Here is a 24,294-nt window from a genome sequence, read left to right as displayed (position 1 = left end):
AGAAGAAAATGATTATTTTAAAAGAAGTTGTGCTGCACCTGAAGTGTTGTTGAATAACACACAGTCCTATTGAAAATACTCACATTACTCACATGTGTACGTGTTAAGAGCTCTGGTGCAGTCATCCCGGTGCTTTATATGACGATTTAGATTTGTTGGCAAATACAACTATAAGCTTAAATTATTCTTAAATATTTTCCCTACATGTTGTTTAAATAGTCAATATTTGGTTAAAGTTAAGTGATATTTTAAGCTTGCAGTTATTTGAAGCAAATGTACCTTTTTCATAAGAACGTAAGCGCAACATCTTCACAGATTTAAGTAAGAAAAACTGTTGTGGGAGTTGAGCTTCCATTAGAGAGGAATCCATTCTCAGCAGCGTGGTGACGGAGGTGACGGAGGTGATTCTTAGGCAGCTTTTTATAGAAAGTTCGGAGGGGAGAGTGTTGATGGAGAGAGAAACTGTGTCAGAGGAACAGAAAGCCGTGACCTCCTCGTGGAGGCGAAGGAGGCAGGAAGAGACGAGCGGTGAGGATGAAGTCCAGCGGAGAACAAACTGGCCTTTCAAAGAGGTTAAGAAGGGACGGGAACGAACTGACAGGGCAGAAGCTCGGACCTTTTAGAGTTCACAGGAAAAACACAACCTGAAACACTTTTAAAAACGAGCTGTCGATGATGCAGCTCACACTTTTCCGTCAGTGGAAGACTGAGGCGACGCCTGCTTTAAAATCTTCTGCAACTTGCTGTAGTGACTGAATTCGTGTCGCGGTACCGAACGTTTCGTCAGTCGAGGCGAGTCGAGTTTGTTCTGACAGGACTTTTCAAACAGAGGTCATCAGAGTCACCATGCTGTACTGAGTCCAGCAGGCTCTGGGTGTACCCCAAAGGAGGCACCCAGCACAATCCTGATCAGCTGCCTCTTGTCCCCTCCTCACCTCCTCACCTTATCTGACCCCACCGCCCAGGGGAGGGAAGTTCATTTTGGCCGCTTGTGTCCACAGTCTCAGTCTTTTGGTCACTGCCAGAAGGTTTTGGCCGCTGCCGAGGGTTGGAACACGGATCAACTCTTCACCACAAAAAACTGGTTTGGGTTTTGGCGTCCGAATCGATGAGAAAGGCGTTTTTTTTTTTTTTTGTTTTGGAGAACTTGCTTTCACAGTCAAATCTTTTTTCTGTTGGGTTCACTCACAGAAACACACCTTTAGGCCTGATCCGGGCTCCCTCTCTTGGCTTCCTTTAACATTGGCTGAAGTAGAAGTCAATGAAGTGTTGTGTGTTTGCGAATCAGACTTCATGCCTGGATGACGACTGCAGACGACTAAACGTGACAGCTGCGGCGCTCTGGTCATGAAGTCATCGGACAGGAATGTGTGCCTGCAGCCATGTTACCTTAGCGAGTTACCTTCTGCTCCAGCAAAACATGCGGCGCGTAGTTACTTTAACCAGTTCTTTAACCAACCAGAATACCTGTGGCCCGACGGTGAGCGATCGGGAGGGCGAGAAGGAGTTAGAGTCGCTCTGAAACTCCATCCTGCCTCTTTTAAGAGCAGATTACAAAAAATCCCAGAGGAGGAAGAGGAGGAGGAGGAGGAGGAGATGTTCAGTACATGAGGTTCCTTTGGAAGAGATGAGCTTCCCGCCCACAGTGAGCGTGATTTCTGCAGACACAAACGTTCCTCTGAAAATACCTCCTCTTCTCCTCAGGTCGCTGGAACCGAGCCTGTAAGAAGGCTCGTTTCACATTTTATTCTCTGAAGTCGAGTCTCCGCGTTTTCACGTGTGGGCTTCCATATTGTTTGTCAACGTGCAGGAGGACGCGGGCGGCGCAATTCACTTCCTGCCAGCAGCCCAGTGAAGAAGACGGCTGCTACCGCGTAAACACGGCTGTAAAAACTGTAGGATTTAAAATGTGTGCGAAACGAGCTCGCGGTGACTCTCGGTTCAGTTTGGTGAGAACACTGAGTGTAAACACGAGCTTTGATTGTTTACAAGGAAACTTCACGGGGCGTCTTTAAGCTCCTCGGCTTGTTGTGTCTTTTCATGAGCGAAATGTGTTCGTGCCAAAGTTCAGATCCTGGATTATTCTGCCGTCCTTCATGTGTCCTGACTTAAAACTGATTTTTGTTGGAAAATGTTCTCAGAGGGCTGCCTATTGGAGTCCTGACAGATGAATTTTGTTCTTTTTGAAGATGCTAATCGTTTAGAGACAGACGGGAAACGCGGGCGAGACAGACGAGTACAAAGTCCACCGGCTGGTGTTTCGCTGTAAAAAAATCATACAACAGTTTAGTGGAATCGACTGGAATCGAATTTATTTTATTTCCACTTAATCAAACTTAACACTTCTATCATTTCTGTTCTGGATTTTACATTTTTACAGAATACACTGACAAAGCCAACTTGATAAGATATTTTTTAAATTTATCTGTGAGACTCTGTGTGTGTGATGAGATGTGATGAGAGCCCTGCATATGGCCCCATTCCCCGGGGAGTGATTTATACATGGCCGCCGTGTCACGCAGCGGGGCCCGACCGGGCGTCAGGAGCCACTCCCTGCTGCTGTAAATGGTCACCATGGAGACGGGGTCTGCCGAAAAGTCTGCCGCCGGCAGCGCTGTTTGACGGCCGTTTGACCTCCGACCTCCACAAGCGACTCCGAGACTCCCAGTGAGCTCAGATTAATCGCTGCTGTCACACACACACACCACACACACACCACACACACACCACACATACACACACACACACACACACACACTCTAAAGTTTATGCTGGCGTAATCATCCACCCATTTTTTTTCAGAATTTGTGTTGAAATAAAACGGGTTTCTCCTGTTGTGCTGCGGAAGATTTAAAAAATAAGAATTCATGACAAAAAAATATAGCAAGACTTGACAAGTTAAATAAACAAGTAGATGAATAAGGTTAGCCGAGTAGAGAGTGTGTGGGTTCTCACTGATTTTGTAGGAAATGAAATAATTTTGGGCTCAGATAAAACACATTTGAAGACCTCATCGTGACCTCTGGCTTGCTGTGACAGCTGGGTGGTTTTTTTTGTGTGTTTTCAGACGTTTTCTTTAGATCAAATAATTGAGAGATTAATCACAAAAATAATCAGGGGATTAATCAGTAATTTGAATAATAATTACCTGCAGCCCTGAGACTTAATGCGAAGATTGTGCAGTGCGATTCACGTGTTCAGACGCTCCTGACCTCCTCCTACCTGTTCACACTTTGAAATTTAAAATGATTTGATCAAAAAACGTCTTTGACTTTTTTGGATTTCATTTAAAACGTGCGGTTCTTTCACAAAGTGAGAGAACCGAGAGCTGAAAACACATCACAGCACCGAGAAAAGCGTCATTAATGAGATCAAACTGGGAGTCATTCACTTCATTTAATGCAATCAAATTTCCCTCAGTCCAAAAACAAAATACTCATTTGTTTCTGTCCCTCGAGGAGAAGCTTTGAAAGTCGAATCAAACTGGAGCTTCTCTCGTGACTTGAGGTAAAGTGAGATCGAGGCTACGAGGTGACCTGAATGAGAGCGAACAGAAGGAGGACGTCCGCCTTTCTGGAAATTCATTAACGCGTTCAACGAGTGAACAAAAGACTGAGAAAACTCAAAACAAACCAGGGCTTCACCTCAGAAAAACCACAGGAATAAAAGACTGCAGGGGGGTAAAGTGAGGAGAAAATGAAGTTCTGATGAAGAGGAGGCGCCTTGGCGAGCGAGCTGAGTAAAGTCTGGACTGTGCTCTTGAATACTAAGAAGACGTGATTTCCTGCTGATGGTGGGAAGTTCGGCCCGCAGGGGGAGATTTTAAATGCTCACTTCCTTTTGATTTGAAGTTTAAGAATTTCTGCGTACTAATGAAGAGAAAGTTTCCTCGACCGAAATGCCAATAAATCCCCAACATCTGCAGGGCGCCGCGGTCGGGTCTGTGGAGGAGTTTGCTGCTGGCTCTAACAGATGGTTACATTGCATGACGATGACGGCTTGTGACGCGACAGGATGAAGACGATGTGAAAGGTCGGAGATGAACCTGCAGCTCTCTCTCACAGTGTCGTAGGAAGGAGGGAAGGTGGGAAGGAAGGAAGGAAGGAAGGAAGGTTGATCGGTTGGTGGGAACGCTGACAGTAGATGTAACCTCTGGATTTGTTGGATGCATTTGCTGACTTCTGCTTCAGTAAAGCAGGCGGCAGTTTGTAGGACATCCAGAGACGAGAAGTCATTCAGCCAATCAGAACCGAGCAGCAGCAGGAAGAGGAGGAGGAGGAAGAGGAAGAGGACCTTGATTCTGCACATCAGTAACAGAACCTCTGAGGTTTCTGGCACCGTTTTGTGCGACTGCCTCCTCATCGACGACCTGCAGACTGGATGGAGCAGCTCAGGCGTGCGTGAACCAATGAACAGCCTGGATTCAAACCCGTGGTTTAGTGCGGCGATGATGGCGAGGACTCGTCGATCACGACGGGCGGCGAGAGGCGGCTGTGTTTCCATGGCACCGGAAAAGATGGAGGTGTTTGGTTTGTTTCCTGTTCCTCTCACTTTTACAGAAGCTTCCTGGTCACTGCTGTCGCTGTGGAGAACCAGTCAGAACCAGTTTGGAGAAACAATGGACAAACAAAAGCCGCTCACGCAAAGTCTGAAGCACATTGAAAAATAGAAACCCGTCTAAAATATTATGGTGTGCTGTAGCGTGGAGCCCAGCCTGAGAGAAGCTTTGGCTCTGTTTGAAATGTGCTGTAACAACGAGGTTTCACACTGTGCAGGAAGTCTGTGTTGTGTGTGTGATGTGCTGTGCTTTAACAACAGACAACTTTTTCCTAATTACGGTTCATGAAGTTGGGGACGTCAGAACCTGCAATTAGTTCTCATAAGATGGTATTTATTTTTATTTTTGAAAGCTTTCTTCATCTCTTCGGCTTTAATTCTTCTTGTTTTGAGACCTGAGCTCACTTCGAGGACACTCGGTGCACGAAACTCAGACGTATTGTGTGTTATTTTGCTGCGTTGCAGCAGGAGGTTAATCTGCCGGTGCAGATTAAAGGGCCATTTCACTGCGCCGTCAGAGAGCGTGAGGCTGCATGAGAGGAAAAACTAACGTGTAATTTAAGCGTCATGTCAAATCGTGTAATCTAAGAGGTGAAGTGTGTCGAAGATCGAATTTTTCAAGAGTTTGTTTTAGAAAATCAAGTGTGACTTTGTCGCCACAAGGTCTGAGTTTGTAGTACGAGGGGGTCACGTGCGTGTGCGTGTGTGTGTGTGTGTGTGTGTGTGTGTGTGCGCGAAAGATCATGTTAACCCTTTGATCTCTCAGACTTCATGACTCTGATCTGTGTGTGTGTGTGTGTGTGTGTGTGTATGAGAGAGATCCTCCCCATTTGTGTGATTAGTAGTGTGTAACACTGTGATCCTCCCCTCTGGTCACGCCACCAGCCTCACACACACACACACACACACACTGCTTTATAACTCTCTATGATCCTTTATGAAACATTTGTTCTTTCTGTCTCAAGCATACGCTTCCTGCCATTACAAAGCTGCACTGCATGTCTTTTCTCGTCACGCTATCTCCCATTAATGTGTGTGTGTGTGTGTGTGTTTAGCCCGCAGCCTTTAAGAGCCCTCCCGTCTCAATGAATGGCTAATCTCTGTTCACAAGACCAGTCACGGTCCCCAAAATATCTGCGAAGGACGAGCCCAGCGCCGCAGTGCGCAGCCAGCCGCTAAATGACCCAGAAATCCCATCCATCTGGAGAAATGTCACAGCTCTCATCAAACAGCCACGGGTGGGTTAGTGGCTTATTAAATATGGCCGTGTGTGTGTTTGTGTGAGTGAGTGTGTGTGTCTGTCCCAAATCTTAAAAGTGCAGAGAAAGTGATGGAAATCCTCCCAAAATGAGGGAGCCTCCCTCACTGGAAACACGAGTGTTGTTGTTCATGTGGAGTTAAAGTCCAGTTGGCCTCTTGGTGAGGAGACGCGTATGAACCATTAACGTGTGTCAAGATGGCCGACGCGTCTCCTCTTCCTCCCACTGTACTAAAGTGAAGCCAAACTGTCCCTGATAAGAGTGCTGCCATCTTGTTCTGGTGATGTCATTTGGAGCCAGAGCCTGTGCAGTAGTGACCGGGGGAGGGGCAGAGCCAGCACAGAGAAAAGAGAAAGAGGCTGAGGGTTCCTAGTTTGTGAGGGCGTTAGCAGTTAGCGCACCAGCTAGCGTCGCTATGCGGCTTCCTGGCCACAGCACATCTCAAAACGCAAGCCTTCACCTGCACGTTGAGGTTCAGCAGTCAGAGGTTAACCACAGAATGAAGTCCCCACAAGTATAGCAGCAGTGTGTGTGTGTGTGTGTGCACACGTGGATGTCTATATAATCCTGTCTCCTATGAATCGGCAGTACCAGGTGCTGTGTGTGTGTGTGTGTGTGTGTTGAATGGACTCAGTCCTCGGCAGAAGAAAACACAATCAGTTCTTTTGGCTGACTCTGCGTCTCTTCCTGCCAGGCTGCGCACCAGCCCCACAATGCACTGCAGCCTGAATGGACACACACACTCTCACAAATGACTGTGTGTGTGTCTCTGTTGTTTGTATACAAGGTTCTGTGTATTTTGTGTGTGTGTATCTTACTGTCTGGGAAAGTCTGAGTGGGCAGGATGGCTGAGTGTGTGTGTGGGGGGGGTTTGTGATTAGGCCTGATTTAATTATGAAGGTGTGTGTGTGTGTGTGTGTGTGCCTCTGAGGACACAGTCGTCCCCAGCTGGAAAATCGAGTCGGAGGCTCAGATTATTATCATCGTTTATTTACATCTGAGCTGGTTGCAGAACTAATTTCAGTCAGCGTCCAGTTTGCAGATTATTGCTGCCTCATCCGTCCTGCTCGTTGTTACTGATTGGATTATCGTGCGAATAACGGACTTATTCCCTCACATTGTTTTGTCACTTTACTCGTGTGGAGCTGAAACACGCGAGCAGTGATTGGAAATTGATTTAAAAATAATAAATTGAAAACAATCACCGAGGTTAAAATCGAGAGGCTCGTAGAAACGTCTCACGTCGGCGCTAACGGGCAAACACAACACGCGACTGTCAAGAGGACGCACAAACACGGCGCGAGAAGTAAACGAGAGGAGACACAACAATTATATGCTCTGTAAGACGGGGGTTATTAAAATGGAAATGGCTGGAGATGAAATCACTGGAGTCAATGTGATAATGAGAGAGAGGATGTGTGTGTGTGTGTGTGTGTGTGTGTTTTGCCTTTACACACAGCAGCAGCGACTGGTTTCATTAGAGAACCTCTGAGTGTAAAAGACTCCAGATCGTCTCACTAAGACAAAGTGTTTGTAATAATTTCACACCCTTTGCTCCAACTCATTTCAGATCTTTCTTTAAAATGACTCCACACGTTTCTTCTTCTCCTCCTCCTCCTCCTCCTCCTTCTTCTCCTTCTCCTTCTTCTTACCTTGGGTTGAGACTGACTCTAAGGTCTGTGTGTCAGACTCCTGAGGAACCAGGATCTTATGAGACATGACGTTGCTGATGAGAGAATCCAGATGAGACGTCAGCATTTCCACAGCGGAACACCTGGCACAAGTCGCACGTTATGTATTTATGTGTTTATTAGTTATGTGTAAACAGTGTAAAATGTAAAAATATTCAGGTGCAAACAACATGTCATTTTGCTTGATAAATGACTGTAACGATGAAACGCTGAGTCGCTCTGCTGTCTCGAGCCTGTGATGAGCGATGGGGGATCATTTGTGTTGCATTGATTATTGATCCACATCTGATTGGAGTCACACGCTGGTCAATGATCTTTTGATGGAATTTAAACCAATCCCCAGCTCTCCTCTAAAACTACTTCCTTTTAGCCCTCCCCCATTTCCTGTTCCCGTCCGTACTTCTTCCTCCTCTCCTTATTCCTTCCCTTCCCTCCTTAGCTTCTCTGCTGCCTTGTGCCCTCACCACTGGTCCATCTCATTATTCTTCTGCTCACTTGCTCATCCTCGCCTTCACCCCCCCCCACCCCCACCCCCACAGTGTCCAGGTCAGGACCCAGGGGGACTGAGTGTAGTCTAGCACATGTACCGGGCCCTGAATGGTTCTCTCAGCGGGGTGCCATTCACCCGCCTGGTTGGGATTTTCTAATAAGCTTTGAGGAATGAAGGGGGAGTGTTGGGGGTGAAGATGCCACATTTTCTGTTCCCCCTCCTCCCCCCTTTTCCCCTGGTTAAAGCAGATTAATTAAAAGCTCACTCACGCTCTCTCTCTCTCTCTCTCTCTCTCTCTCTCTCTTATCAGCGAGAGTCGAGCACTTACTGTAAGCCTCGAGGGAGGGCTCAGCACCGGGCCGGGTGGGCAGGGAAGGGGGGCGGGGAGCCTCCGGGAACGATGCTAATTCCAGCCGGTTGGGACGGTGGGACGGCTGCTTAGGAATTACTGCCGGTGGTACGTTCATCGCTGATTATCTCTGACTGTCGAGGAAGAGATTGTGCTCACAGACAGGCGGTCGCTGTGCCTGTCAGTCACGCCAGTTTTTTTTTTCTTTCTTTTGTTCTTGTCAGCCGCCTGAAGCCTGAAGAGACTCAAAAGATCAGCCGAAGAAAACGAAATGAAATCGTCAGCCCATATTGTGTGCCATTATTGCAGTAAATCCTGTGATAAGGAGTGTAATGTATATAAATATTGTAATACTGCTTTCAAGGAACCGTGGCAGAAAACGTCCAGCTGTGCTCTGAGATGGGATGAAGCAGCAATAAGCAATGACTGTTAATATTACAGCCAGTAATAATCCTTATGTTTTTCACCTGACTCCTTTTGTTTAAAGTAAGGGACTGCTTGAAAGTTACTGAGGTGAAGAGGGACCTCAAAGGAGGCCGCGCTCGCAGACGGTTGGTCGACCCGCCGCTTCGCTTCACGCTGAAGCGATGGCGTTGGTCTCCTGTCATCACTCAGCGTGGAGGCTTTCAGCTAATGTAAAATAAGGTTATTATCATTTTTGTTGTTGTTTTTGGTGTGGGCGGCTCCTCAGGGTTCGGGTCGTGGTTCGGGACTCGTCAGGAACCCCTCCAGCTGGCCGACTCTGCTGCCGCCTGTCCTGTTCAGCTCCGAACAAAACAAAAACCCCATCAGGCTAACACCTCGTGTCTCAAAGACGGCTCGCGCTCTCCATGACATTAAACATTCATGTAATCAGGTTCATTATTAGAGGATTCGATTGTTGACACAATAGAAGCAAAGGATTTCATTAAGATTACGAGGCTCGGTATTTCAGTGTAAAGTCTTCTTAGTCTTGTACTCTTGCTGGCTTCAGGCAACAAACTCAGAAACAAGGAAATGGAAATGAAAGTGGTGAAAATGTGCAGAAACAGACTGGCTGTCCTCACTGCTGAGGTGAACAATGAAATTTAATCTCATAGACTTTATTGTCTTCTAATGTCAGGAAATGAATATCACTACTCTCAGGCTTTGGGAGGTTCATAAAATCTGCACTTTTAATTCTGCTGTGGACTCACTGGCATTTCAGACTGTCCTTCAGTGTGAATAACGGTCTTCATTTTGTGCAGCCACATGACTTTAAGGTCAGGAAACCTCGACGTTATTTAAAACGTGGCGGGATGAGGGATTTCCTGTGTTTGGAACGAGGCGTCCTCATAAAGACTCTGCTGAGCTCGTTCTGCGCTGCTGCTGTCTGCATGCATGAAACAATCCCTGAACACGAGGACACGAGTCAAGAACAGACATGAAATGTTTAATGTTTGTGGTTGGACTGTAGTTTTCATTTTATGTGTGTATAAATCAGAAACTTTCCAACAGGCTCTTTGTGTCTGAACTGAAAGCAGGATTGTTACGTCACGCGGAAGCTGCAGAACGTGAAGTCCTAACTGCTGCTGCTGTTGCTTGTGTTTTGTGTTGCAGGCTGCAGCCGTTCATCTCCGGACAGCCCAACAAGAAGCTCGCCGCAGAGCAGGTGAGTCTTCATCGCTTCTGCTGTTCCTCTCCGTCGCTCACTCGCTCGCTCTCGTGGGCGTGAACACATAAACCCGAACCCTCAGACAGATGAGGTCCTCCTGCGCTCCCTCAGCTGCAGAGACTCACCTGCCTCACACAGCAGCCTCACCGTCACCACTGTGAGGTACCAGAGCAGCTAAAATAAATCTGAAGCTAACAGATAATGGTTGGTAACGTTACTGGGAAGTAATGAAAGTAACTGGTGGCAGGTCAGAAAGTGAGACGGCTCATCACTACAACTTGATGACGCCCGCTGACAGTACGTGAGGTCACCTTTAAAGGTTTTGCTATTGTACTACACGTTGTTGTGCATGTTTTAAAGTTAACACCCACAGAAACCGCTGGTCCTCAAACGCCTCATCGCGGGTCCAACCTGCATTTCTGCATCTTATCTATGTCACTGTGTTACACACCTGCCTAAAGCACAGGTATCATCATGTGGAGAAGACGCTGTTGTCCCTTTGTAAGACATCTTGGACGTTTTTGTTTCTTGTCTGCTGTAGACGGTGACGTTTGTGATATTTCTTTTGTCGGTGTTTGCAGGCTGTCGTGACACGTCTGTAAGCAGCAGTGGACTCTGAGTGTGCAGGAGGCTGTTTAATCTTGTTATTATTATTGTTGTTATTGTTAATGTTATTATTGCCAGCCACAGTCACTTCAAAGCTCACCCATGCTGTGTGGACACGTGTCAGTTTTAGCAAAAAATATGGTTAATCCACCCATCAGGTTTGTGCTCACCTGTGTGCCAACACAAGCTCATAGTTTTGTGTTGGTAGCACTGCAGAAGGCCTGAACGAAGCACAGAGGACTAAGACGGTTCGGGCTTTGGCTTAACTCGCAGTCGTGTCATCGTCTCCGGATTCCTACGGCGTCGCAGTCTGAAGCAAAACTCTGCCCAGGCTGCCGTGTTTGATGCGATGGGGCTGAGACCAGGCTGCAGTAGGATTCATTCAGTGTTTGTTGACAATAAGAAAAACCCAGAAGATGCCCTGAGTCATCTACCAGAGGATTTCAGTGTGCACATAATGAAGCTGAGACTGTAGCTGCCCGTCGGTCCCTCCCGGGCGGCCGTTAAAAGCTGGTGGCTGATTGCTCAGATCTCCTGCAGGGCGGATGGGGGGGATAAATAAATCTACTCGGACCGTGTGAGAAGTGAACCTCCCTTTGTCTTTGTTTCTGCTTCCGTTCCTCCTCCTTCCTCACTGCCTTTCTGCCTACAGGGCGTTCATTTCTCCTGAAGAACACTCAGACGGGCTCTTAAAATAAATACTTGAACGTGAGCGTGAAAGCGTCTTAAACGGCGCCTTTAGAGCTCTTTCTTTACCTGCCTGCGCTGATGGGCTTCTGTTGGCCTGTTGCCGACTTCAGCTGAATCCGCTCAGAACAAGGTTACCGCTGCAGTGTGTGTCCTCTCTGCTTCACAGACGTTTGTGTCTTTGAACAGTTAATTTCTGGACGTTCTCATTATAAGCTTCAGAGCTTTCAGCAGGCTTCTGCAGGGAGAAAGGACGGTTTTCCCAACTTTGTCTCTTAATTTGATTTTAAATTGGGCCCAAATTCAATCTCACGTCGTATAACATCGTCTTCTGAGTCTAAAATTTCTGGGGTTCATATAAACTCTGTAAAGCTCTTTTTAATTTCATATCTTATTTTCCACAGTCCTGACGGTCCTTTCTTCTCCTCCTGCTTCGCACCACTGCTGCTCTCCTTTCTTATGTTTAAGTCACCAACGTCTGTCATGTTCCACCTCAGAAAGAAGAAAAGGACCACAAGTTATTTTGAGAAGTTCGTGACAAAACTCATATGGATATGAAGTCCTGAATCATCAACACAGAAGCTGAAGCTCTGTGCTAGAAAATATGTAAAAGAGCTGGAGTTTGCAGGCATTAAAAACCTAAGAGAAGAAGTCAGCTACGACTCTCAGGGTGCATTTCAGTAAGACACACCCAATCACAGGGCTTCACCTTCCGTTGTGATTGCTGACTTAAGTATCATAGAATAAAATGTAACGTCGACGGTCGGAGCAGTTGTTGCTGCTGTTTCGGTGATGTCCGACGTGTGGCAGGCTGTACAGGATGTCCTGGACGTGTCCAAGTGTTCATGTCACTGCAGTGATGGCAGCTCCTTCACTTCATGACACATTTTCAGGGAATCACATCAATAAAAGAACTTTTTAATGGGACTTTTCATTGAGTAGAAATACTAACACAAACTCCTCTGCTGTTTCCCTTCATCTTCTTTACGCTGTTCTCTCTTTTCCTTCTCTCCTCATCACTTCATGCTTCACTCCCTCCTCGTCTCTTCCTGTTAATGCTTTGCTGTGCTGCTGTCCCTCCTTTCCCATCACTCTCCACATTCCTTCCCGTCCCTTCATCCTCCTCCTCCTCCTCCTCCTCCCTCGGCCTTTGTCTCCCTCTCCATCATGTGCTGTTGGCAGCTCTGAATGGAGGAGCTCAGGGAGCTCAGGCTCTGTCGACCAGGAAGAAAACATTGCCACGAGGGGCCGGGTCAACAAGGCCTGTTACTTAGCAACCCCCCCGCCCCGCCGCCTCCCCCTGGGAACTGGAGGCAAACAGCCGTCCCCATTGGCTGGGGCCGCTCCTCGCTCGCTGCTCCCGTTATGTAATGTTGACGTTTGATTGCAGCAGCAGGACCAGATTGAAAAGACGTGTTTGTGCTCTGCCAAGCTTCTGCTGGTCGCTCAGCAAAACTGATTTCCTGCGCCTTCGTCAGTGAGCCGTCACTTAGTGTGTACATTGTCCGAGCAAGCCGAGGCAGGAGATGATCACTTTACAGGACAGAGGAGCAGGAACGAGTCGTTTTCTGCCAATTGAAACTGGCCCAGCTGTTCTCCGCCGCCCTCTCTTCTTCTACTCCTTTGACCCACATTGAGACTGGAGCTGGCCGAGGGAGCGGCGAGTGCAGTCGCAGATGTGGGGATTTTCAGAGAGGCTCAGAGAATCTGAAAAGAGTGATGAGGTCATGGGACAGGGGCTTTGAACTGCACACAGTCGCTCTGGTGTTGCAGCAATAGTCTGCTTATGCAAGCAATAGTCTCAGCAGCTGATGGCTGAGTCTGTTTGAAGTCGAGCTCTCAGAGAAGCCGTCAGGCCCGGCCGGCGGCGAACCACACGGCGCGTTCTCCTCACTGGGCTCGCGTTGTTTAGTTAGACATTACTGAGTTTCTGTGTTGACGTCAGTGTGAGAACAAACGAGCAGAATTAGAGCCACCGAAGTTATCAGAGTCTTGAAGGTGACGTGACGGGTCTGCTGCGGGGGTGACGGCTGCTTCGACACAACAGCCACAGAGGAGAAGCGCCTGCGCTTGCACGACTTTTGCCAAACACTCTGTGTGATCGGGGCCTTCATCGTGGCAGCTCCGATGTGGTCTCTCCTGGTAGTAGTGAGGAGTCTCCTGTCTGATCTGAGGCCTGTAAAGTCGAGCCGACTGAAGATAAACACACGGAGCGTTTTTGAATCAAAGCTGAATCTGAAGGTTGATGTAATCGTTGTGATTCTGCTGACGTTCTGCTTTGTGTTTTGTCACTTCATCCTGTGTTACTGACGGCAGCTTCCCATCTTGTTTGCTTGTGGATTTGGACTCATTTGTTTTGACTCGAGTTTGTTTTGCATCGTAGAAACTGATTTAATGCTGATTAATTCATTGGACCACTAATTATGCTAACCACGTCAGAAGGGGATGCGGTTGGAACCCTTAATCTGGAAAAGGTTTTATTTTTACACAACAGGGACGTGATTACTGTGACTTAACTCGCAGTTTTCTGTAATTTATCCCCTCAGGTTGTCGTGCCATTTAAAACACTTAAAGAAACCCAGACTGCGGTTTGCTCTCAGTTAATTCACTGCATGAGTAACTGCCACCGATCAGATGTCCTCACGCCCGTAAAAGCCTCTCGAGCGGTTGTTTCCTCTAGTTGGTTCGAGTTGCCTTCTCGCTCCTAACGAGCAGACCTCTCGTTAAAGCACAGCGAGTCAGACTGAGCTGAAAGCTTAAAAACACTCCTGAGTGTGCGACGTTAGTCCGAACCAGCAGTGAGGCCAGCACTGGTTTCTTCCTCCTTGTCCACAGCTTCATCTCCTCTCACAGACCTTCACCCTGACCCATTTGACAGCCGCCACCCCCTCGCTAGTCTGCAGCGCCGCGTTTACGATCTTGTGTGTTCTTTGGGATTATTTTTCTGAATGTTGCTGAAGAATGGAGGATGTTGGTAGAATAAAAGAGAGGCAACATAAAGGTGGGAGGAAGGGAAGGAGAGGAAAATGAAAGGCAAATTGGAAGGAGAGATGGCAGAGAGCGGGAGGCCTCAGCAGGGACTCCAACAGGCTGTTACTGAGGAGAACAGAAATACCTCTCCGTCACGCGGCAGACCCCTCCACCTGCTTCTCCTCCAGCCTTATAATTAGCCCTGGCTGAAAGGGAAGTGATAACACGCAGGTTTCCTTTTAGTCGCTGTGGAAAAACTGAACGTGATGGGTTTCCTCTGCACAAATGTTTCAGCTTCTCATTTAGAAAGTCTCGTTTTAGAGGCGAGTGGAAATGAAATCTTCCTCGCCGTGCACCACCCGGCCCCCGCGGTGTACGATAGTTTGTTTGCCTTTTGATATCTGTACAGTTCATCTCTAAGCGGAATAAATCTCGTTCTTCAGAATGAGATCAGGGTTTTCCAAGGGGAAATTTTCTTCATCCTGCAGCAGCACGCTTTGAGAAACTCTCCAATCACTCGTCGTCAAGTGCAATAAGTGCACACAGAATCGCCACATCGACGCCTTATGTGATGTTTTATACCGTGGACGAGAACATAAATCCTTTCTGACTGGCTGTCAGGGTCTGTTACGGTACACCTGCTGTAACTACCTGCTGTAGTTTTTGTGCTCATGGTTTCCCACATTTCCAACAACCAAACTGATAATCTGTCAGTTTGTTTACAAGCTCGTTACTTGTGTGAGTTGTCTCATTTGACTTCTGTCCTCCATGCTTCCACATCTTAGCAAATATTTGTTACCATAAGCGTTAGAACTGATGGTCAGAGCTTCAAGAAGAAGAATAAAGAATCAGCTTTATTGACAGTATATATATTTTTACATATTATTACCAACCCATACCATATTGGGGGGTTAAGTGCCTTGCTCAAGGGCACATCAGCCGGGTAATGGAGGGAGGGAGCATTTTTCGCATTAATCACTCCACCACACCCAAATTTTTCCTGCCCGTCCGGTGGGGGAATCGAACCGGTGACCCTCCGATCACAAGCCACTTCTTCAACCTCTAGGCCACGGCTGCCCCCCCCAAAAAAGGAACACACAAGCGATGACTCAGCAAAACCCAAATGGCTACAGAAGAACACGCCGGGCGTATTGTTCAGAGCCAAGGTGGTGATAACCCACGGGGTGTGGCTTACCTGTGCAGCTTAGTCACTCAGCTAACAGTCAGCTGAAGCTAAAGGCTACAGATTACAGCTGTAGAAATGTGCAGCAACATTTCAGGTGTGCAGTGTTTAGCTCTGTTATTATTACTATTATTGTACACACTTTGTTCTCAGCTGAGACAATAAATCTCTCTTTATTTGCCACACCTCTGATTCGTGCCTCTGACAGGTTTCATCTCCATAGCAACAGTGACTGAGGCTCATGGGTATCGTAGTACTCGGAGCCATCCACCGCACCAAACGAAAGCAGGTCGTTAAACCTGATCGTCAGAGCATCAACCTGTAGATGATCCTCCTGTGTTAATGAACGCTGGTGATGATCATAAAAACAAACAAAAACACTTTGGGAACCTGCAGCTCCGTCACGCACACACACACACACACACACACACACACACGCAGCGCAGGTTTCCACAGCAAACCTCTGACTGGTTAAACAGCTAACAGTGTGTGAAGCTGACCCCACACACACACACACACACACACACACACACGTTCAGAAGTTTTTATAGTTCATGAGAGGTGAGACGACAGGTTACCTCCCTGCCGTTTGTTTTATCGTCGTTTCCACTGCTGGAAAATGATCTCCTCTTTTATTGTGCCAGTTGTTTATTTTTTCTTCCTGCTGCCAGCGTTTCCTCCTGCTCCCATTTTTGTCTCCCAGCATGCACCTGGGGAGACTCTCCCAGTCCGCTGCGGGAGGTAAAGTCGTGGCGTTCGTGAACGTTGGACAGCTCGGCTAAGGCGATGTGACCGGGCTGAAATGAGCTCTAATTGCATCCCTGCCCCCTCGCTCACCCCCACCCTCCTTCATATTTAATGTCACTGGCTTTTTATGAACTTTGAAGGGTATTTGTGCCCCGAGGCGCGAGTTAATTTCTGACCCTTTAGTACAACACAAAGTGCAGCGTTGACTGTGCAGATGTCTGAAATGAGAGAATAATGTGTAAATGTGAGATAATAAAGGTCGTGGTCACGCTCTGATGCTGCGTTTGGTCACATGTGAGGACGCTGCAGCAGATGAAACATCCTGTCGCCACCATACTACACCCTGTTTATTATTTTTATGATTTTAAAGGAAGTGGGGCATATCAGATCAGATCTGGCTTAGATTTCCCCGGGGACACTCGAGTGTCACGCAGAGGAAAATATTAAAAATATCGAACGACGCGCGTCCGCTCACGGCCAATATTATTTCCTGTTTGCTCAGATTGCCAACTCCAACCCCCTGCCGGTGCCTGTGGGAGCCCCCGCCAGCGGCAGCGGCGTGGTGGTGGAGAGCGGGCCGGTCGTCTACGATGATGCAGCCGCTGACGAGGAAGACGAGGAGGAAGAGGAGGCTTGCATGAGCGCCCTGCACCTGCTGGGCGGAAACGGTCAGTTTGAGTGCACACGGTTAGATTAACGTGCAGAGTGAGAGTGTCTGAAATTTGCTTTGGTCTGTAAATAAAAACATGATGGGAAGAAAAACAAACAACACTTCAGGTTGCAGCCTTTCTGACATCTGAAGGTTAACAGTTGAACCGGAAGTTGAATCAGTTCACCCCAAAATCAAAACTACATGTTGTGATCATTTTCCTAATTATGGCAGTTAATGTTAATTGGTTTTGATTGATTGTTCCCACGTGGAGGCTTCAGATTCCTCATTTTCAACGATAACAAATACAAACAATGCAAATAACACTGAGTGTTGGTTTTCAGCGTGAGTCATAAGAATCTAATGGGCTTTGACTGGTTGGGTGGTAAATGAAGTAAATTAATTAATTAAAATGGTTTTTGATTAGTTTTTCAGTTGATTGACAAATTGATAATGAGTTGTTTTGTTTGTTTCTTGAAAGCAGGATCTGACGGCCTCTGGCTGATTTGAACATTTGAGTTTCGTTGGCACCGACCGTGTCAGACTGCTTGATCACTTCCCAGCTGGACACCGAGTGTCTGGACTGTGAAATAGTTAGGATCACTTTTTTAATGAACCTGCCTCTCTGGGTCACGACTCAGACTCCTGGTATGTTTTAATGAGGCCTCGGTCAGATTAAATTTCATGAATTTAAGGTCTCTGGCTGTGAAACTTTCAGGTCCCTGACTCTGCCGCCATAAAAAGTCCTGAGCTGCTTAATTGATTCCTGTAGGGAAACTTTTTGTTTGTCCTCCTGCCTGCCCCACAGTGAGGTCAAAGGTCAGGGTCAGGCTCAGCAGCACCTCTGGAGCTGGAAGAGACTCTGAGAGGGTCGATAAGGATGCACAGCTGCAGACACTGGAGAATAAACCACAGACAGTCAGTCGGTCAGTCAGTCAGTCAGTTAGCACATCTCCAAGTTACTGCTGTTAGTTTGTCCCATCTGCTAACATGAAGGGGAGGGGTTGACCTGCCCTGCAGCCGGCCACCAGGGGCCCATTCACGTGTTTTGGCTTGACTTCTGGGGAGCTCTTGTGTCGGACATCTTTATATGCTGTGAACGGTTGAAGCCCTAACTGATTCGCTATAAATTAAAAGCAGGTAAATGCTTTTAATGTGACAGTGCAGCAGTAGGAAGCGTTTGGTGAACATCAGCACGTAGTGGGCGTCTTTTCCTGTACGAAGTCCAGTGTAACACCGGTGTTTCCTCCCCGTGGCACCTCTGCTTGTTTTCGGCTTGTTACCAGCGTGTCTCTGTGGAGGATTAGTACCCACAGAGGAGAATCTAACCCCATCTCATCACTGTGTCTCTAACGCCTCCCTCTGTGTCTCTCACCCTCCAGATTATGGCTGTGATGGAGATTACGACGATGGATTCTAGCAGCAGTCGTCCCTGAGTTATTCTCCCTAATACTGAATCCTTAAGTTATCAAATATTTACCAACCAGGGACACAAAATGACTGCAGCCGCGGCTGGGAGCTGTGACGCAAAGAGGAACGAAGGATCCTCATTGGGAACAAATGGGACACGTATGCAGGAAAACCAAAATCAGTCGCACTGCTCGTCCCGTTTGGCTTCCCAGCTGGAGTGGACTGGGAGGACGTGCTGCTCGGGTGCTCAAAGTGAGGGATATGAGTGCGTTTATCAGTGTGCTGCAGATGATAATGCAACAGCAGAGGTAGGAAACACTCCAGCAAGCTTTGGTTTGTAGGCCAACAGACATTTGGGTTAAAACTGGGCTCAAACAGCTACGCTCCATGTTGTTTCAACAGCCTTTAAATGACTTGACCTTAATGTGTAGCTTCACTGAAACGCAGTCAGCTAAATGCTGCTGGAACAATACGAGTCATGTTGATGTCTAAGAAAACATCTGTTTTTTTAATCTGAATGTCTTTTTGTCCTGCAAAACACCAAATCAGCGGTTACCGTGAAGGGGACAGACGTGTCCCTTGTGGACTGAAACGTTTCCGCCGTGCTCAGGACGAGCCGGTCGCAATGCTAATGCTTAATATCCTTGAATTTTCCCTTTGCATTCGTAACACTCAGCGGTAAGTGAGTTCCTGACTCACTCTGATTCAAAGCTTGTATACTTAAGTGTCATGTGCTCAAAAACAAGCATCTAACAATCAGGGAGCGTAAGATCAGTTATCAAAGCGTTGGTTACCATGAGGCTGATCTTCAAACGGCCTCGCTGCTCAGATCAATATTTATTAAAGCCTTCAGTGATCAGTGGGCCGACTCACGCTGTCTGCTCTGCTTAAGCCAAAGTCTTACAGTGAGGTGGCCTTCCAACAAAGTGTGCTGAGATTTTAATTCCACAACGAGTTTGTATTGTGTGATTGTTTATTTTATTTAACATGGTTTGGCCTTTTCTTAGTTGACTCTTTAGATTTAATTTATGAGTTTGTGTCATTCGATGTCCTGTCACGGGCCACTGAGGCGTTTAAAGCCAGGATGTAAATACCTTCTCTGCAATATTCTATTTTTCAAATGAATGAGGGAGCCCAATCGGAGAACAGATCTATTTTGTATTTAAGCTTTTATGATTTTTGTGTTGGGCAAAATGAGGAAGTGCAACATAACGGTGTTTAACGAGGCGTGTTTGTCGACTGCCTGTGTGTCGCTGCTGCACGTCACGACGTCACATCACGATGTTGTTGTGTGCTTTGCTGCTACAGTAAAGATTTCACCACATGAAGAAAAAAAATGCTTGTTTGCTTTTTTATTAGCGTTTAAGGACGTAATGTGTAACCATCATCAACGTCTGTAAAGATGGCCGACGCATCTCCACTTCCTCCTGCTGTACAGAAGTGAGGCCATCATGTCCCCAATACGAGCTCTGCCATCTTGTTCTGGTGATGTCATTTGGAGCCAGAGCCTGTGCAGTTGTGACTGGGGGATGGAGGTGTGGTATCAGGTTCCCGCCCACACGCCCATTTGAGCCAATCAGGAGCCGCGCTCAGCTGTCAGTCATGATGTTTTAGGATCTTTCTATAGCATCAAATAACTAATTAAAACCAAACTGATCAGAAAAATGAAGAGTTGAATGAACACCAGAGTTTGGATTTGGTAAAATTCTGGTTTCAGCTGCACAAAAGCATGATGTTGGAGGGGAAACGTCCAGGCAGGACCTGAAAGACCTGAAACGTGACTCTGCCTCTGAAGACGTGTGACCTGACTTGGACTTGACTCAACTGACTCAAGACTTCATTTTCACTTGAAAGACTGGGAATTAAAACTGGGATGATTTGAGACTGTTATTGGACAGTCACAAAGCTTCCCGCTGAACTTCAGGGTCAAAACTGTCCCGTCTCAAAATACTCGATACTTTGGCTTGTCTCGAAGTCTTTAGACTTGACTCCAAAGCGTGAACCCTGCTGTGTTCAGCCCCATAAGGTTGAGTCTGATTTGTTTTCTCCGTGTCGTCTGCCTCGCCCAGCAGCTTCGTCGTTTCCACTCTTCTTTTCAGCTTCCCTGCGTTGAACCGAGCTCAGTTTGAACTCTTCGTGACAGCATCGGGGCTGTTCGTGACCTGACGCCGTCCTCCGTCACCAGAAATGCTTTTGATCAGACAAGACGTTTCGCTGGTGTTGCCGGATCATTTAACGCCTCTGCAGTATTACAGTTTTCTGAAGGTATTGTTGTTTCCAGAGATATTAGGTGTCTGTGGGTGTGTGTGAAGACGTTCTATTGAAAGATGAGTCACTCGTCCTAGTGGGAGGAAATCTGAAACCGACGCCGCACTTATGTCATCTGATGAGCGCTGAGCCTTTTCACGTAATCTTTCTTCTTGTCGGGGCAAACGAGCTGCCAGAGTTGCCAGCATAAATCTGATCTTTGGAAACGCTTCAACTTTTTTTCTTTCTTTCTTTTGTAAATGTGACTTCAGTCTGACGGCGCAAGTTTTTGTACCTGAAAACTGAGACGCTGACGGTGCTGCGGTCTGTGCTGCGGTCTGTGCTGCAGTCTGTGCTGCTTTGTGCCCACACGCTGAGGCCGCTTAAACTGCCAAATAAAGCCAGCGAATTCGATCCCGACCGTGAAAACAAAACACATTGACTTGACGTTACTATGGCAACAGCTGCAACTAAAGGAACGCTTCACCCGAATTTGAAAATTCAGTCGCGATCTGCTCACCTCCACGCTGACGGAAAGTCGGGTGAAGTTTCTCAGCCCACAAAGGTTTGGCTTTCTGGATGAAGGAATCCGAGCCCAACCCGGAGCAGATAACGACCGATGACTTTTCTCCACGCTCTGCAAGTGTTGTCAGAGCTGCTGCACCTTCGTCAGTTATTTCTGAAGGAGCTGAACTTTATAAAGCAGCAGTCGGTTTCAGAGAAAAGGTTGACGTCTCAGTTTGGACCGAAGCCTTCGTGTTTACAGTCTGTCTGCTCTGTCAGTGTTGAGGCTGCTGCATTGCTGCACAGAGAACGATTGATGTCCTCGAGTTCTCATGAGGTTCTGCAGGTTGGCTGTGAAGTTTTTTAATGCCAGACTCTGCTGCCGAACTTGTTTCAAGAGTTTTAAAAGCATAAATCGTGTAAATGTCCCAGTCTGAGAAGTTCAAGTTGTGACACCAGTTGTGACGGCTTGATGGATCAATTTGACCAGATTTACTGATGAAATTCAGATTAAACATTGACTTGTAAAAAAACGATTTAGAGCTTTTTAGAAGATAACAGCTGATCATTAAATATGGTATAAAAATGCTGTTGATGGCGAGTACACCAGTGTCTGTACGCAGTCCAGTGGGACCAACAGGAAGCCTGAAGTTTGTGTTGAGCACAAGTTGCAGGTATAGTAAAGTATTTTGTGTGTACTGGGTACTCGCTTCAGCCAAGTACTCACTCAACTCTACATGCTGTCCTGCCGAGTTACTCTGGATGATCCACAGACCTGATTGGCCAGTTTCGTGGAGGAACTATTTTCTTTCCGTGTCACTTCGCAGAAGGAAACGTGCATCTGCTCACGCCGAGCAATCCCGATGGACAAAAAGCAGAAAAGGTAAGAAGAAGAAGAATATGTATTTTTGATTTTGGGGTGAACTGTCCCTTTAATATTTCCTCACCTTTAACTGCCCTTTAACCATTTGTCAAAAGTCAGCATTTTAAGGACCTTCTTTTAAAAATCCCAAGATTCAGTTACCCTGACCAGCTCATCTGAAGTGTGGATGAATTAGTCCTCTTAACAGATTATTAGGCGGCGTGAAAATGTCACCAGTAAGCCAGAGTCTTCTCAGGGAATTATTGCCCCCCCGTAGCCGCCTACATCTGAACCTGACTTGAAACAGAACGACGCCGCGGGGCTTTTGGAACACATTCAGAGAAAACTATTAGATTACACTCCGTATGACCCTCTGCTGGTGTCCCCATTCAGGCTGACTTTTCTCCTAACTCGGCCCGGAAAATAATTTCATGCTTTATGATGCTCTGCAATTGTGCTGTCAGGTCAGACCCCCATCTCAGGTTTCCACCGAGTCCTCCTCCTCCCCCCTGCTCCCTCTCCCTCCTCCTCCTCCTCCTCCTCTCCCTCTCCCTCTCTCCCTCTCCCTCCTCTTCCTCCTCTCCCTCTCTCTCTCTCCCTCCTCCTTCTCCTCCTCCTCCTCCTCCCCCCTGCTCCCTCTCCCTCTTCCTCCTCCTCCTCTCCCCCCCTGCTCCCTCTCCCTCCTCCTCCTCCTCTTCCTCCTCTCCCTCTCTCTCTCCCTCCTCCTCCTCCTCCCCCTCTCCCTCTCTCCCTCCTCCTCTTCCTCCTCTCCCTCCTCCTCCTCCTCCTCCCCCCCGCTCCCTCTCCCTCCTCCTCTTCTTCCTCCTCTCCCTCTCCCTCTCTCTCTCCCTCCTCCTCCTCTCCCTCTCCCTCTCTCCCTCCTCCTCTCCCTCCTCTTCCTCCTCTCCCTCCTCCTCCTCCCCCCCCGCTCCCTCTCCCTCCTCCTCTTCTTCCTCCTCTCCCTCTCTCTCTCCCTCTCCCTCTCCCTCTCTCTCTCCCTCCTCCTCCCCTCCCTCTCCCTCTCTCCCTCCTCCTCCTCTTCCTCCTCTCCCTCCTCTTCCTCCTCCTCCTCCTCCTCGCTCCCTCAGGACTCACTGTATCTACACTGCTTTTCCCACACTTCAGAAGTTCTGCTGAAACTTAATCTTCCACCGACAGCAAACTTTTACTGTAACCTTTACGGTGCAGCCGGGGGGACTCGGGGAGGAGGAATAAAAATAAAGTTGGCTGTTTAGTTTTGCAGCGTTTGTGACCCCGTCGCCCTTCCTCAGTGAGGGAAGCCACGGGCGAAAGGATTTCTTCCGCCTGTGAAAAATGTCCTCTATGCAAGTTGGATTAAACAGGAGTTGCAGGATTTCTGCGCTGAGCCAGATTTTTTCCTCTTCTGTCCTTTCTTTGGCTTAAAGCGTGACTCTGAGGAAAAAATTAGGATTTAAAAAGAAAAGCGAGTCCTTTTCCTCTTCCTCCTTCCTCCCTGAACTTCCTCTCCTGCTTCCTGTTCGTCTACAGAGAAAGAAGCACCAGCGGTTTTGTTTTTCCTGAGGAGGGTTTTCTTCTGTCTGCCTTTTGTCTTCTCGTCCGGTTTCTCTTTCCCAGCATCCCTCTCTCCCGTCAGCTCCTGTTGTCTTCTCCTCTTCTTCCCCTCCAATCATTTGATTTCTCCATCGCACCAGTTCATTTAGCCACCAAACTGTCCTTTAACGTCCGTCCTTCCTGCCCTTCCTGCCCTCTGTCATCTGTTTTCCCATGTTGCCTTTCACTTTCTCTTGAAGCCCACTTTTCCTTTCTTTCAAACTCTCATCCTTGTCTTTCCTCCCTCACCTCCTTCACTTTTCCTGTCTTCACTGACATTTTGTCGATCCTCCCTCCCGTCTCTCCCCTCCCCCCTCACCTCGTCCTGAGGTAGTTTAGCCGCTTTGCTAACTTGACACTTTTCAGCTCCTGTACTTATGAGAACCCATGGTAACAAGGACCCCGACCCGCAATCAACCCGGGACCTCAACCTTCAAACAGCTCTTGTCCTCACTTGTTAAAACATAATAATAACTCTCGCCATCCCAGACTTTTCTTGTTTTGTAACTACGTCCCGATTTCCAAAAGTGACTGAGCGTCTTTAAAAAAATGTCCTCACTTTTCAACCTTTTTGTTTCTCACACACGTTCACACACACACACACATTCACACACACACACTCTCAGAAATTCACGAAAATCTGTTCACTTTCCCCAAATTGTCTGTCCTCACTTTCCAAAAACGTCCACCTCAGAGCCCTGAGGGTCTGAAACTGAAATTAGTCCTCACAAAGTACAGAAGCGCACACACACACACACACACACACACAGAGCTGTTTTCCTAATAACCCCCCACCCCCACCTGCCTTCAGTCTCTCCTCCCCCCTCCTCCCCCTTCTCCTCCTCTGCAATGTGTTTTCCTGCATCAGCGTATCAGAC

General features: G+C 47.5%; 1 protein-coding gene across 1 annotated transcript in view; it reads left to right on the top strand.

Moving 5' to 3' along the window:
• The window catches only part of LOC124071417 (transcription factor IIIB 90 kDa subunit-like), a 76,980-nt gene extending 57,421 nt beyond the window's left edge, over positions 1 to 19,559 (top strand). The window contains exons 17-19 of the mRNA XM_046411903.1: positions 9,925 to 9,976; positions 16,675 to 16,840; positions 18,204 to 19,559. Of these exons, the coding sequence (XP_046267859.1) occupies positions 9,925 to 9,976; positions 16,675 to 16,840; positions 18,204 to 18,241 (256 nt within the window). The 3' untranslated portion in view covers positions 18,242 to 19,559. The remainder of the gene's footprint in view (positions 1 to 9,924; positions 9,977 to 16,674; positions 16,841 to 18,203) is intronic.
• Positions 19,560 to 24,294: the final 4,735 nt, after the last annotated feature.

This window comes from Scatophagus argus, chromosome 15 (genome assembly GCF_020382885.2).
Source record: "Scatophagus argus isolate fScaArg1 chromosome 15, fScaArg1.pri, whole genome shotgun sequence".
Classification (NCBI taxonomy): domain Eukaryota; kingdom Metazoa; phylum Chordata; class Actinopteri; family Scatophagidae; genus Scatophagus; species Scatophagus argus.
The sequence above is the reverse complement of the archived record's forward strand: the minus strand, read 5'-3'. Positions and strand labels throughout refer to the sequence as shown.